The sequence below is a fragment of the Pipistrellus kuhlii genome, unplaced genomic scaffold (assembly GCF_014108245.1).
Source record: "Pipistrellus kuhlii isolate mPipKuh1 unplaced genomic scaffold, mPipKuh1.p scaffold_m20_p_3, whole genome shotgun sequence".
Classification (NCBI taxonomy): Eukaryota; Metazoa; Chordata; class Mammalia; order Chiroptera; family Vespertilionidae; genus Pipistrellus; species Pipistrellus kuhlii.
In genome coordinates this window covers 83,327,884-83,342,745 of record NW_023425529.1, presented here as the reverse complement: position 1 = coordinate 83,342,745, position 14,862 = coordinate 83,327,884, and the positions used below count along the sequence as shown (strand labels likewise).

Here is a 14,862-nt window from a genome sequence, read left to right as displayed (position 1 = left end):
CTGAAACCAATCTTTGTAGATTTATGCTTAATGGGATCCTCAGACCAAGGTCAATAAGCACAGGAAACAGTTATAAATCATGCCACCTGAAAGATCTAGAAGACGCAGAAAAGCACATACCACAAAAACCCAGACACAGACAATAGTATGGTAATTGCCAGAGGAAAAGAGGGTGGGGGAAGGTAGAAGAGGGCAAAGCAGGGATAAATGGGAAGGAAAGAGACTTGAATTTGGGTGGGAATGCACAATGCAGTGTGCAGATGATACCTTATTGAGTTGTACACTTGAAACTCTAATAAATCCAAGAAGAAAAAAGAAAAAGCAGTAGAAACAGGAGGGGCACAAGCATAGGGGCAGGAAATCTAGGTTGATTTATTTGCATTGAGACAATTCAAGAAGGATCAGGAAACTCAAAAGATTGATAAATTCCCTGTGGCATCATAAAAGGCAGCAGTCTGACAATAGGAAGGGCAAGTTAGATTTGATGCTAGAAAAGAGGGGAAGAAAGAGTCTTATCAAATTTTTGGGAATAATTTTCCTACATCTGGAGTTGATGACAAAAAAGATGGAACAGATGGATGAAAGAAGACTGGGAGGAATTCAGATTTCCCCATACCTCCCAACAACCTCTGGACTTCACTTAACTCCAAGGAAGCAGAACTCATCAAAATACAACGTTTCTTTGTATGATACAACAAGGTTTAAAGGGATAGTGAGTAACTACAATCCTTTTTGCAGCTTCAAAATGAAATACTTGTTACTTTCACAAAATAAGTAAATTCCTATAGACAGATTTAATGAATCCTTACAAATGTGTTTTCTTATGGCTTATAATTGCTTCTTTTAAAACTATTCCTAGCCCTGGCCAGTTTGGCTCACTGGATAGAGTGTCGGATTGGGGACTGAAGGGTCCCATGTTTGATGCCAGTCAAGGGCATGTACCTTGGTTGCAGGCACATGCCTAGTAGGGGGTGTGCAGAAGGCAACTGATTGATGCTTCTTTCTCATCGATGTTTCTAACTCTCTATCCCTCTCCCTTCCTCTCTGTAAGATATATATATATTTTTAAAAACTATTCCTCATGTCAGCAATTATTAGATAACTAGAGGCTCGGTGCATGGAATTCATGCACTGAGAGGATGTCCCTCAGCCCAGCCTGTAACTTCTCTAATCTGTGATCCCTCTCACAATCCAGGACTTCTGGCCCCTAACCATTTGTCTCCCTGGCTGCCTGATTGCCCCTAATGACTCTGCCTGCCAGCCCAATCACCCCCAACGGCCTTCCCCTGCAGGCTGGTCGCCCCAAACTGTCCTCCCCTGCAGGCCTGGTCACCTCCAACTGCCCTCCCCTGCAAGCCATCTGTGACAATGTGGTGGTGGCCATCTTGTGACGTGAGGGCGTGAGGGTCAATTTCCATATTATCTCTTTATTATATAGGATATAACTATAGGTAAATATACTAATTTGTCAAAACATGAAAAATAATGTTAGACCTTAAAATATACATTATCTATCCATCTAATGTTATAGATGAGGAAGATAAAATCCCGAGAGGATAAGTTAGGCAGCTTGTGGCCTGGTTTATATTTAAACATACACACGTGCACTCACGTGCGCGTGCATATATGCCCGCGCGTGCATGCACACACTCACATACGTTAGTTGCCAACACTCATATAAAAAGATTTATAGGTAAAGGGGGTCATAAATACAAACGTTATAGATAAATAAGTCCTGGGGGTATAATGTACAGCATAGTGACTATAGGAAATAGCACTGTATTGCATATTTGAAAGTTGCTAAGTGAATAAATCTTAAATATTCTCATTATTTAAAAAATCTTTGTGAATTATGTGTAGCGATGGATGGTAACTGGACTTATTGTGGTAATCATTTCATAATATATACATACTAGAGGCCCAATGCACAAAATTTGTGAATGTGGGAGGGGGGGTGTCCCTCAACCTGGCCTGCCCCTCTCGCAGTCTGGGACCCTTGCTCCTTACTGCCTGCCTGCTTGCTGCTGCTTACCACTCGGCTTGCTGCTTTTTAGCACTGCTGCAGAGGCAGGAGAGGCTCCCGCCACTGCCACTGTACTTGCCAGCCATGAGCCCGGCTTCTGGCTGAGCAGCGCTCCTCTTGTGGAAGCGCACTGACCACCAAGGGATAGCTCCTGTGTTGAGCATCTGCCCCTAGTGGTCAGTTCGCATCATAGTGACCGGTCGTTCTGCCCTAACAGTCGCTTAGGCTTTTATTATATGGATACCAAATCATATGTTGTACTCTTAAAAAAAAAAAAAAAAAAAGATATTTATATATATATATATATATATATATATATATATATATATATATGTATTTTATTGACTTTTTACAGAGAGGAAGGGAGAGGAATAGAGAGTTAGAAACATCGATGAAAGAGAAACATCAATCAGCTGCCTCCTGCACACTCCCCACTGGGGATGTGCCCGCAACCAAGGTACATGCCCTTGACCGGAATTGAACCTGGGACCCTTGAGTCTACAGTCTGACACTCTATCCATTGAGCCAAACAGGTTAGGGCTGTTGTACTCTTAAAACAAAAATAATGGTATATTCCAGTTATTCCTCAACTGAAAAAGATTTAATATAAACATCTGGAATCTTGGGAGGGGTATGGGGAGATGGGTGCTTGGGTAACACAGGGCCCACATTTTGAATAACAACAAGCTGGAATTCCAATGGCTGCCTCTATACACAAAGCATGTGGCCCCTATTTAATCCCAGTTCTCTCTCTCCTATTGTCTTACACACTTTACTCACTTTTATTTATGACTAGAGGCCTGGTGCACAAAATCTGTGCATGGGGAGGGGTCTCCTCAGTCCGGCCTGCGCCTTCTCGCAATCCGGGACCTCTCAGGTAGGGTCCCTAGGCCTGGCCAGTGATCAGGGCCTATTGGGCTTTCTTCCCCGGCTCCCCCCACTGCTGGCAGCTGGCTCCCCCCTCCCCCCTGCTGCTGCCACTGCTTGCCATCTGTGTGGCACTACCCCTTCTCCCCTGCCACCAGTTGCCTCCCTCTGCAGGCAACAGGCTTGGGGTGCGATTGCTTGGCTGGTCTGGGCCTCCCTCTGCAGGATGATCACTGTTGGCCCTGCACACTCGCCACAGCGTAGCTAACCATTGGCCTGGGCCTCCCTCTGTGGGGCATTTGACCATGGGACTCAGGTTGATCACGGGGCCCTCAGATCAATCGCCCAAAGAGGTGACCATGGAGCACCCCTACCCCTGATCATTTGCCCCACCGGCCAGTGGCCTGGCACTCCCTCGGTGGGTGATCGTGGGGTGACGGTGGGGTCCCCAGACCAATCCCATCACAACTGCCTTGGCTGGCCTGGCACCAGTGCGTGTCATAGTGTGGTAGTCCGGAATGTTGTCCGGGCATTCGTTCTGCTGTTCGGTAGTTTAGTCTATTTGCATATTATGCTTTTATTATTATAGAGAGCTGCTTGGTCCAAATAGCCCTGGGGTTAGGTGCTCTAAGGGGTTTGAATAGTACTTTGTAAGCTGTGAAGTGATGTATATTAATTGATGGTGACATTACTGCTCAAGATTATATACTAAGTTATCAGCAGAACTGGAGCTAGAGCTCTTGATAATGAGACCAGGGGCAATTGTCAGTTTAGTGCTATTTATATTGTATCACTGCTTCATACAAACAAGAAAACAAGACATTAACAGTTATTGGAGGGGGATTCCTATAACTGAAGAAACAGACACACCAATGAGAATAATCTGACTTAGAATAAATAAAACTAACAATTGTAGTGTAAGTGAATAGTTTACCTCTTTTCTCCTCCCCTCTCATGTTTCAACTTATGCCCAAAAGAGGATGAATGTGTGAGTGGGGAAAAAAGCACAGAATTGTTTTGCTAATGACAAGAAAAACAACTGATTTAATGGCTATAAAATTCCAAACTACAAAGATGAGTCTTGAAGTAAAGATTAAAGTAAAGATTGAGCTGAGGAAGAAGAAGGCAATTCCAGAGGTGAGGACAATAAATGGAAAATGCTTAACATCCTGTTCCTTTCAAATAAATCTGGACACCATCAGCAGGAAAAATCTAGCTGATCTTAATGTTTGTAGTGGTTTAGAGGAACAAGCATACACATATAGTGATTTTTAATATATAAAAATCTAGACTTGAAGGGAGACAAGATAATTAAAAAGAGATTAACATTTTTAACTAAGTCAATAAGAGCTGTCACTAAATACAGATTGAATTGCAATCTTACTCTGTCCCCTTCTAACTACTGCAACTAGACAAAAGGCTTTTACCTTCTATGGTCACAAAGCAATAGTCACTATCAAGAGGTAATGTCACAGAGGACAGATGAAAGGGTGACATCAGTGTATGCAGCAAATACAAGGGAAAGTAGGTACTGCCAAGTGCAACCTAAAGGCTCCTCCGGCAGTGCTAACACAATGTGTTCTCAGGAATCTCTGCTCAGTCAAGCAAAAGGTAGCTGGCATCATACATGTGTGATGAACAAATGGATACCTGAATGCTCTCAAAGCCTGGTCTCATTATCAAGAATTTAAAATGCTTAGTGGGATAGGTAAATGCCTACTGCATTTTACTTTCCACAAACAGCTTCTGTGGCACTCCAGCTATTTTAACCCCCGCTATTGTTATTGTTTTTCTCTCTGTTCACTAACAACTCAGGAGCTCTTTGTAGCTGTACTCATTACTATTCTCCTTTTACAGAATGGAAAATAGTTTTATTGTTCTCATTCCAATTTTAGATGTCACTTTTAAACTAGTTTTAATAGTATAATAAATGAGTTTTTCCAGTGGTTCCAGAATTGGTGACCTGGGCCCAAAGCTAGAGATAAAGAATAGCTAAGCAAGCCACATTATAAAGACAGCTTGCTAAGAGGTGGCAGAAAAAGTACTGCTGTCCCCCAGTCCAACATGCCAGGACATGCCTTTTTGGTTTTGAGTCCGGTGTGAGGATGATGCTAAGATGGGTAGAAGAAATCTTGATGTCACGGAGAGTATATATTCACGCACAGAGGGCTCCCTTTGTCTAAGCTAAGTGAGAGGAGCTCAAAGAGAATTCAATCCTAAATCCTAGAGTATTCAATCCTAAAGTGTGGGTGTGAGTGCAAGAAAAGGAGATTGACATCTCATTCCTTTTGTACCTAATTAGGCACCAGACATGTTGATGTGCCTGTGCTTACCGGAGGAGGAAAATACACTGAGGCTAGATGGCAGGATGGACAGAGGAGTACTGAGGCTTGGCAAGAATACATGAGTTTCCTGTGGGTCAAGTGACATTACAGAAACCAAACAGGCTTGTGTCTTTTGGTTCTACTCTGACCCTATGGGCTCAACGTTGGCTGGAAAAGCAGCAGTAGAGTACTGCAACAGTATCAGAGGACCCCAACAGCAAAGACAAAAGAAACAAGAGGACAAGAGAACATAACTTATCCCTTTCCTGCTGCAGGCCTCTCACATGAACTGAGTAGAAAAGAAATGACATGAATTCTGATTTGTTGCCTGATCTGCTTTCTGAGGTCATAGATTTAAGTAGTCTTTTCTAGAGTTTAACATAAATCTGGAATCACACAGTATGCATTTTTCTATATCTGGATTTTCTTGCTCAGTGTTTTTGAAACTCATCCACATTGTTGTGTGTATTCGGAGTTCATTCCTATTTAGTGCTGAATAGTATTGCATTGTATGTATATACCATGATATGTTTTTCATTCACTTGTTGTGGTAGCCAACCTTCAAGACAGTCTGCAATGTTACCCATCTCCAGTTATCGAAACCATCGTGTTGTTTCCTCCCATATTGTGGAGGGTTGGTCTAGTAGTTGATCAATAGGATAAGGCAGAGGTGATGATAAGTCACTCCTGAGACTATATTATAAGAAACATTGCAGCCATTTTTGTAGTTATTCCATAATTCTGAAGAGTTATACTAGTTAGGGATCTAAAAAAGAGGCATGTGTGCCAAAGGAAAAGTCACAAAACTAGAAAGTGAGAAAAATAGAACGTATGGTTGGGAGTTGTAATTTTCCTAGTGATGACAACTTTGGACAGGTGGGCATTTAGATGATGCTCTATCAAAATGTAAGAATTAAGACAGACTAATTTAAAAAAAATGAAAACAAACAAACAAACAAACAAAAAAACAGCCAAAACTGGTTTGGCTCAGTGGATAGAGCGTCGGCCTGCAGACTGAAAGGTCCCAGGTTCGATTCTGGTCAAGGGCATGTACCTTGGTTGCAGGCACATCCCAAGTAGGGGGTGTGCAAGAGGCAACTCATCGATGTTTCTAACTCTCTGTCCCTCTCTCTTTCTCTCTGTAAAAAAATCAATAAAATATATTTAACAAAAACAGGTGGAAAAAGGATAAAAAAGTAGAACTGTCCTGTTTTCTTCCTCAGAGGAGGAGAACAGAATGCATTAGCTGTGTAATTCTGAACACAGTAGTCAGCTGAAAATTGAACTTGTTGGAAATGACTGAAACATGAGCCATAGTCACTGAAATGCCACTTCCCTCGATGAACCTGCATCACCTGCAGCATGTTTCTCACTATGGAATGGCTATCTCTGAAAGGGAAGAGAAGTGGGGAGGGATCTAAGTGCTTTAGGTTTGCTACCTTATTTAATTTCATACCAACCCTGGTAGATAGGTAATGTCCAGATTCTAAGATGAGAAACATGAATCTTAAAGAAGTAATTTGTCTAACTGGTAAAGGGATAGCTAGAATTATAACCTAAGTCTGATTAGTTAACAGGCTGTTACTAAGAAGAAAGACATTTGTTTTCCATTAATACAATATGAAACAATACATAGTAGATGCTCAGTAAATATGAAATGAATGGCCAAATAAATCACAGAATGCAGGATGTTTTGCTGAGGCTGTCGGCAGAAAAAGATGGGGAGGCCAGGGACTATACTGCCTACAGGATGGCTTTGCCACATGTTTAAGGGCCACCAGTATTTTAAACACTAGACTCTTTAAGGAAAATATTGTATCTTTATTTCTCTTCTTCCTAGAAAATGTTGAAATAAAACAGTACACTGTCTGGCATTTAATATTAATGCAAAGAATTACAAAATTGTAGTTGTAAATGAGACTGTCTAGATTCAAACCAAATAAATTTTGGTTTATAGCCTTTATCATTTAATGTTATCTTTACTTTTAAAAACAGAAAAGAAATCACCTAACCTGTCTTGAAAGGCCCAACCTGCCCATGACATATGTGTACAAAGCACACAGGGGGAGAGCCAGGCTTCACACTACCAGCAAATACAACATGGAGGCTTTGAAATTCTTGAGGTAAAAAGAAGAAAATAATGCTGAGTGAAAGGCCATTTTGTGACCAATGCTGTGGCTAAACAGATTAATGCTTTCCAGGGTTTTATCCGAGTTTACATTAAATCCAGAGCAGGTACTTGACAATCACAGTAGGGGCTTCTTCATGACTTATAATCAGAACACACTGGTTGGCACCCACCACAGCACATCTGGAGTTTGTTTAGTTTTTATGTTTGCCATGTGCCCTGGCTCCTTCCTCTGATGCAGCCTATCCAAGTGCTGCATTACCATGAATGAATCAAGGAGACACATTACCCTGGGATGTGTATGTGTGGGCATAAGTAAATCAGGACCATCTTAGAGGGTGACCGCAAAATCTGTAAATCCCTGTTGCTTCACCTCTTTCTGACAATAGGAATCACACGTGAATGCCAACAGCCCATCAGGCAGTGGCAGGTCCATTTATTGAACAGCCTGGTCAGTGCTGACTGCTTCCTTATTAGAAAATGCCTTTAGATTGAGACATTTCAGCAATTCAAGGACTAGAATCTTTAAATTAAAATAACATTGATGTCATATTCACTTTCAAAAAGTTAGTACATACTTAGAGAAATTAAAGAATCAAAACTTATTTGGCAAGACCAGTTTCTTCTTGCTCACAGCATCTAAGACACATTTTTAAAAATTAAATTTTATTGGGGTAAGATTGGTTAATAAAATTATATAGGTTTCAAGTATATAATCCTACGATACACCATTGTATATCGCATTGTGTCCTGACCACCCAAAGTAAATCTTTTATCACCATATATTTGGCCCCCTTCACCCTTTTCTACCCTCCCCCATTCCTCTAGTAACCACCATACTGGTGTCTATGTCTCTGGGTTTTTGTTTATTTGGTTTTCTTGTTTGTTCATTTGTTGCTTTCTGTACTATATACCACAGATGAGTGACATCACATGGCTCTTGATGTTTTCTGTCTGCTTATTTCCCTTAGCATGATGTCACAAATAAGACATGGTACATAAATACAACAGAATACTATTCAGTCATGAGAAAAGATAAAATACTCCCAGACACATTTTGAGAGGGCAGATATGTGAAAACTTTATATGGAAGGGAAACAGAAAAACAGTTAGGAAAGACTCCTAAGAACTACTTTATCTTTCTCCATATATAGGTCACATCACTACAAAATATTCAGGGCATATAGTTAAATGTAAGATACTAGGAATTTTTCAGTGACTCCTAATATTATAAATTCATGGATTAATATCATAACTCTTATCTATTGAAACCATATAGTCTTGTAGTTGTGAATGAGTCAAATCATCAAAAGTCACTGTGAATGAAATACAGAATTCTAGTCTGCTAGACTTGTTATTCTACTTTGTGTCTCAGGGTGGAGGGAGCATAAAAAAATGTAATCATATGTCTGTATTTTTAGGCCTAACTACTACTTAAGATAACTGATATTGCTAAATATATATACTCACAAACTAGTGAAAGTCTTTCTTCAACAATATCCTTCTAATTCATATTATCAGCTCCCCTCCCTTTATTGAGGTACTAGAGGCATAGGGCATGAAATTCGTGCACAGGGGTGTGTATCCCTCAGCCCAACCTGCACCCTCTCCAATCTGGGACCCCTTGGGGGATGTTTGACTGCCGGGCCTAAACAGGCAGTTGGACATCCCTCTCACAATCCTGGTTCCCAACTGCTTGTCTGCCTGCCTGATTGCCCCTAACTGCTTCTGCCTGCCAGTATGATCACCCCCTAACCACTCCCTTGCCAGCCTGATTGATGCCTGCAGACCTGATCGTTCCCAACTGCCCTCTCCTGACAGCCCTGTCACCCTCAAATGCCCTCCCCTGCATATTCCCTCTTTATTAGGTAGGGTTTTTTCTTTAACATATTGGACAGCCCTAACTGGCTTGGATCAGTGGATGGAGCAATGGCCTGCAGAATCAAGGGTCCCAGGTTTGATTCCAGTCAAGGCCATGTACCTTGGCTGGGGGCACATACCCAGTGGGGACTGTGGAGAAGGCAACTGATTAATGTTTCTGTTTCTCTTTCATAGATGTTTCTAGCTCTCTACCCTTTCCCTTCCTCTCTGTAAGACATCAATAAAATATATATTAAAAACAGAAATATTTAAGATTCCTCCAGCCGAAGCCGGTTTGGCTCAGTGGTAGAGCATCGGTCTGTGGACTGAAAGGTCCCAGGTTCAATTCCGGTCAAGGGCATGTACATTGGTTGCGGGCACATCCCCGGTAGGGGGTGTGCAAGAGGCAGCTTGTCGATGTTTCTCCCTCATTGACGTTTTTAGCTCTCTATCTCTCTCACTTCCTCTCTGTAAAAAAAAAAAAAAATCAATAAAATATATTAAAAAAAAAAAAAAGATTCCTCCATATCTGCCTGGCTGGTGTGACTCAGTGGCTGAGTATCCAGCCTGAGATCCCAGGCTGGGAGCGTGGACCCAAAGGCCGCTTGTTGCTGGAGCATTCCCAAGTGGCTGCAGGTGGGCAGAATGTCCCTGACCCGCCCCTGCAGCTTGGCACCTGCACTCATAGGCTCTGAGTGGCCAGGGGGAATTCTGGGACCCAGCCGCTCAGAGCCTAAGGGCCTACAGGCAAGGAGCAGCCTGGGTCCAGAGGATGTTCCTGTTGCCTGGGAAACCCAAGCCTTCCTCCTGCTCCTTGTGGCTGTAGCCATCTTGGCTGGGTTTATTTGCATACTTGCTCTGATTGGTTGGTGGGCAGGGCTGGTGGGCATGGCTTGTGATTATAGCAGAGAGATGGTTATTTTGCATATTATTCTTTTATTAGGTAGGATAACTGAGACATATAAATTGTATATACATAATGTGTACAATGTGATGTTTTTTTTTCTTTTTCTATTTTTTGTGGTGTTTTAATATAAGTATACTTTTTGAAATAATTATAATGAATAACTGACATTTTCATCACTTAACATGGTTACCTTTTTTGTGTGGTGAGAACACTTAAGATCTATTCTCTTAGCAAATTTCAAATATACATATAGTATAGTATTATTAACTGTAATCACCATGCTATACATTAGATCTCTAGAACTTTTTCATTTGTGTAACTGAAACTTTGTACCCTTTGATCAGCATCTCCCCATTTTCGCCACCTCTTAGCCTATAGCAATTAGCATTCTATCATATTATCAGCTTTGATATATCAAATTTCAATTTTGAACTACTGGATAGATTATCTTTAATAAGCACATTTTTTTCTGTTTTACTAATAGGCATCCAAATATTGGATGATGTCCTCTTCTTGTGACAAATTATTTTTGGACACTGGAAAAGTTTTCTTTCACTTGTAAATGAGTAATGGGTTGTTTCTGCTACTCATCTATCTATCCAGGGGTCTTCAAACTACGGCCCGCGGGCCACATGCGGCCAGCAGAGGAGTCTGATCTGGCCCGCCAGGTTTTTTGGGCAGTGAGCGCAGCCAAGGTGTTACAGTAGGAATTAGTAGTTCATACAGTCCGGCCCTCTAGCTCTCTGAGGAACTGTGATCTGGCCCCCACTTTAAAAAGTTTGAGAACGCCTGATAGAAAAGGGACATCTTTTGGTATTTTCTCAGCTTATTGTATAAATATTGATTCTTACTAAGTTGAATATGAAATGTTATGCCAAAAATGATATCAATTGATGATTACTCAAAACAGAAAAGAAGAAACCCTTTCAATTGAAAAACTCTTTCTCTACTTCAGGTAGAAGAACAAATCTGGCAGCCTAAAGGCACAGAAAATGTGACTGAGAATAATGCAGGGGATGATAATGGAAGATGGGATTGCAGGCACTGAAAATCATACAGGAACAGCCAATAAAAAGCGTTAATTATACGGGAGACTCAGATTTAAAAATTCAACTTTATCCTTAATTTCAAAGATGATTTTTTCCCACTTGTTTTAAAATTGTGGTAAAATATACATTAACATAAAATTTACAATTTTATCAATTTTAAATGTATAAGTTCTGTCCATTAAGCATATTTACACAGTTGTGCAAACATCACCAAAGGACACATTTGTAGCTTTCATTTTCACAGATCAAAGGTCTTACAGAAATATTAATCATTAAATTTGAGGAGGGTTTATGTTGGAAAAGGGCAAAACTTTGTTCTTACCTTTAGAGACTACCTAGCCCTGAATAACTGAAAATCATTTAAATAACAATATTTAGTGCATTCTGTAGTAGGAACCTAATTGGATATAAAAATAAGCCTTTTCTCGGAAACCGGTTTGGCTCAGTGGGTAGCACGTCAGCCTGGGGACTAAGGGTCCCAGGTTCAATTCTGGTCAAGGGCATGTACCTTGGTTGCAGGCACATCCTCAGTGGGGTGTGTGTGTGTGTGTGTGTGTGTGTGTGTGTGTGTGTGCGTGTGCAGGAGGCAGCTGATCGATGTTTCTCTCTCATCGATGTTTCTAGCTCTCTATCCCTCTCCCTTCCTCTCTGTAAAAAACCAATTATATATATATATATATATATATATATATATATATATATATATTAAAGCCTTTTCCATTTCAAATTGGCAGAATTTCACTAATTTCATCCAATCATTGCACAAAATCAAAAAATATTCTCATAGAAGACTTGTGTGATATATATATTTTTAAAATATATTTTATTGATTTTTTACAGAGAGGAAGAGAGAGGGATAGAGAGTTAGAAACATCGATGAGAGAGAACCATTGATCAGCTGCCTCCTGCACACCCCCCTACTGGGGATGTGCCCGCAACCAAGGTACATGCCCTTGGCCGGAATCGAACCTGGGACCTTTCAGTCCGCAGACCGACGCACTATCCACTGAGCCAAACAGGTTTCCGCAACTTGTGTGATATTTTCTAAACCAATACTCTTACAAAAAATACTTAGCATTTACTAGACATAGCCAGAGATTTGTGAAGATGAAAATCCCTGCTTATGAAGATTATGCCATATACAGATGATGTATCATTGAATTATATATATGAAATCTATATAATTTTATTAACCAATGAATTTAATTTAAAAAAATATGAAAGAACAAAAAAATAAGAAAATTAATTACAATAGATAGAAAGATCAGATGTCTTCTATGACCATAAGGCCTAATATGTAAACCAGTAAAGATATGGGTGGAGGGAGAACTGTGTGAAAGCTGGTCCCATTACCCCTCCAGGCATTTAATTTTACCTGCTGCTTGAGTTGCTGCACCAGACGATCCTTCTCCCGCTTTAGTGCTGCCACTTCCTCTTGGGTCTTTTTCTTAGAGGATGAAAGTTCCAAAAGAGCTATATTGGCATCTTTTTCACTAATGGCAGCCAGAAGAGCTTCCTGCCTGAAAAAGAAAGAAAATGCCGATTTTCATTTAATCTTCACAATTCTTTGAAGTTACTATTATTATTATTAACCCATTTTATGGGTGATGAAACTAAGGCTTAGTTAGTTTATGTGACTTGCCCATGTTTGCACTTGAAGTAAACGGTGCAGCCAGGAATCCCATTCAAATTTCTCTGACCCTAAATGTCTTTATTATGTTGTTATACTGACATCTCAATGAAGAGTTCCTAGATATAAACAGTAAACAAGATTAAAGATTTTTTTAAAAAGAATAATCTTGTCAATTTTTGATAACTGTTTAGTAGCTTCCATGCAAAACAAGACATTATTGAAACTGAAAACTTTTTTTTTTAATCTTCTCCTGAGGATATGTTTTCACTGCTTTTTAGAAAAAGAGGAAGTGGGGGTGGGGGGTGGGGGGGAAGAAAGGAGAAAAGGAGGGAGGGGGAGGGAGGAGAGAGAGAGAGAGAGAGAGAGAGAGAGAGAGAGCGAGAGAGAGCGCGATTGAGGAATACAATCTACAATAGATGTGCCCTGACCTGAAATCGAACCCACAACTGTTTGATATACAGGACGACACTCCAACCCAGTGTGCCACCTAGCCAGGGCTGAAAACATTTTTATGTATAGAGTGTGTAACAAACTGTAACTATTACAAAATAGGATTTAGAAAATCAGTCATCTGTTTCTGGGGCATTCTGAATGTCTATAATTCTTTTTATCTCATTAATGCAAGTAAGTTTCCAGTCATGGCTTTATTTGCCAATGATCTGTGCACTCTGAAACAGTAATTTAAGCTTTACAGATTCCTTGTGACTTAGGTAACTACTTTTTGGTTAATATACTGGAGAAAAATAAGGTGGGATTTAGTAGGGAGTGAACATGAGAAATTTACAAAATAATCAGAATGAAGTTGGTGAATCTCAGTGTTTAAAATGCATTCCTAAATAGCTCATCTTTTATGTAAGTCATCTGTAAGAAGACGGATTTGATTTACAGGAATTATGTGACCTGAGCTTTTGACTCAAGGGAATGCTGAACCTGAAAACGCATTTCCCAAGTTTAACGTGTCTTCCGTCTTTGTTAAGATAATTACTAGTAAGATTTAATAGCAGTCATATGGAAGAGTTTAATTTAGCCAAAACTGGAAGACTATATTTTGACAAGAATATTTTGCATTTTGGATGGGTAGGTCTGGGGAACTTTGAACAAGAAGTACTAACAAAGGAGAAGGTAGATTAGTTTATATTATAGAAATGAAAATTTGTCTGCTGTTGGAAGGGGAGATTCTTAATGACCTCAATTTAACTTTCTTCTGTTCCCACACACTATATAATTCTGAGATATGGCAGATGGCTTATCCCATGAAGCCTTAGTCAACACCAAAGGGATAATGACAGTCTAAATATATCCACTGACCACTTGAAAAAAATATGTTAAGTGGTGAAATGAGCTTAAAGGTGAAGGAGTTCAAGATGGTGTCACGATGCCATTTCCTGTTGCTGGCCATCATCTGTTACTTTTTTGGGAAGCTCAGACTGACAAAGCTGAAATGAGAAATGTGCTTTCTCAATTAGGGCACTGCCTCTCTGGACACTTTTAGCAGCAGAGAAAGAAAAGATGAATGAAAAATAAGATTATTCTATTCAATTAGATCTAGTCATGAGCACCTTTGCTGAATGCAGAATACAAAGGTGAAGGGCTCTCAGTGCCATTCTATGCTTAAGAAAAGCATCATAATATGAAATAGTAAAATTATTCTGTATTGTTGAAGCTTTGTGACTAAGTTCCAAATTCCTTTATATATGTATTCTTGGCTAGCTAGTGTAGTACAGTTAATCTATGGGGTAAAATGTCACATTCTCAAACTGTAATTTGATATAGCAGGTGACAATTGATTATAAAATTTAAAATATAGCATGTGTCACAGGAAGCTGAGCCATTGAGATGGCTTATTAATAAGATATATACTTTGTAGTCTCTTTTTGTTTCATATACAATTCAAATAGAAATTTTATTATGTCTATTTATTTTATATTGAGCATTGATAATATACTACAAACTACATAGAATCAAACTTTCTCTCCCATACCCATAGCTCTCAGCCTCTAAAAATCTCCTAATTAACATGCCACTGTCTTTTCCATTTTAAAAGTATACTCTTGAGACTGATTTCTAAATG

General features: G+C 39.9%; 1 protein-coding gene across 14 annotated transcripts in view; it reads right to left on the bottom strand.

The window, feature by feature from the left end:
- Positions 1 to 14,862, bottom strand: part of ERC1 (ELKS/RAB6-interacting/CAST family member 1) — a 411,084-nt gene that overhangs the window by 91,845 nt on the left and 304,377 nt on the right. For all 14 annotated transcript variants that reach the window (XM_045588387.1, XM_045588384.1, XM_045588391.1 and 11 more), the window contains one exon: positions 12,534 to 12,678. In XM_045588387.1, coding sequence (XP_045444343.1) covers positions 12,534 to 12,678 — 145 coding nt within the window. The remainder of the gene's footprint in view (positions 1 to 12,533; positions 12,679 to 14,862) is intronic.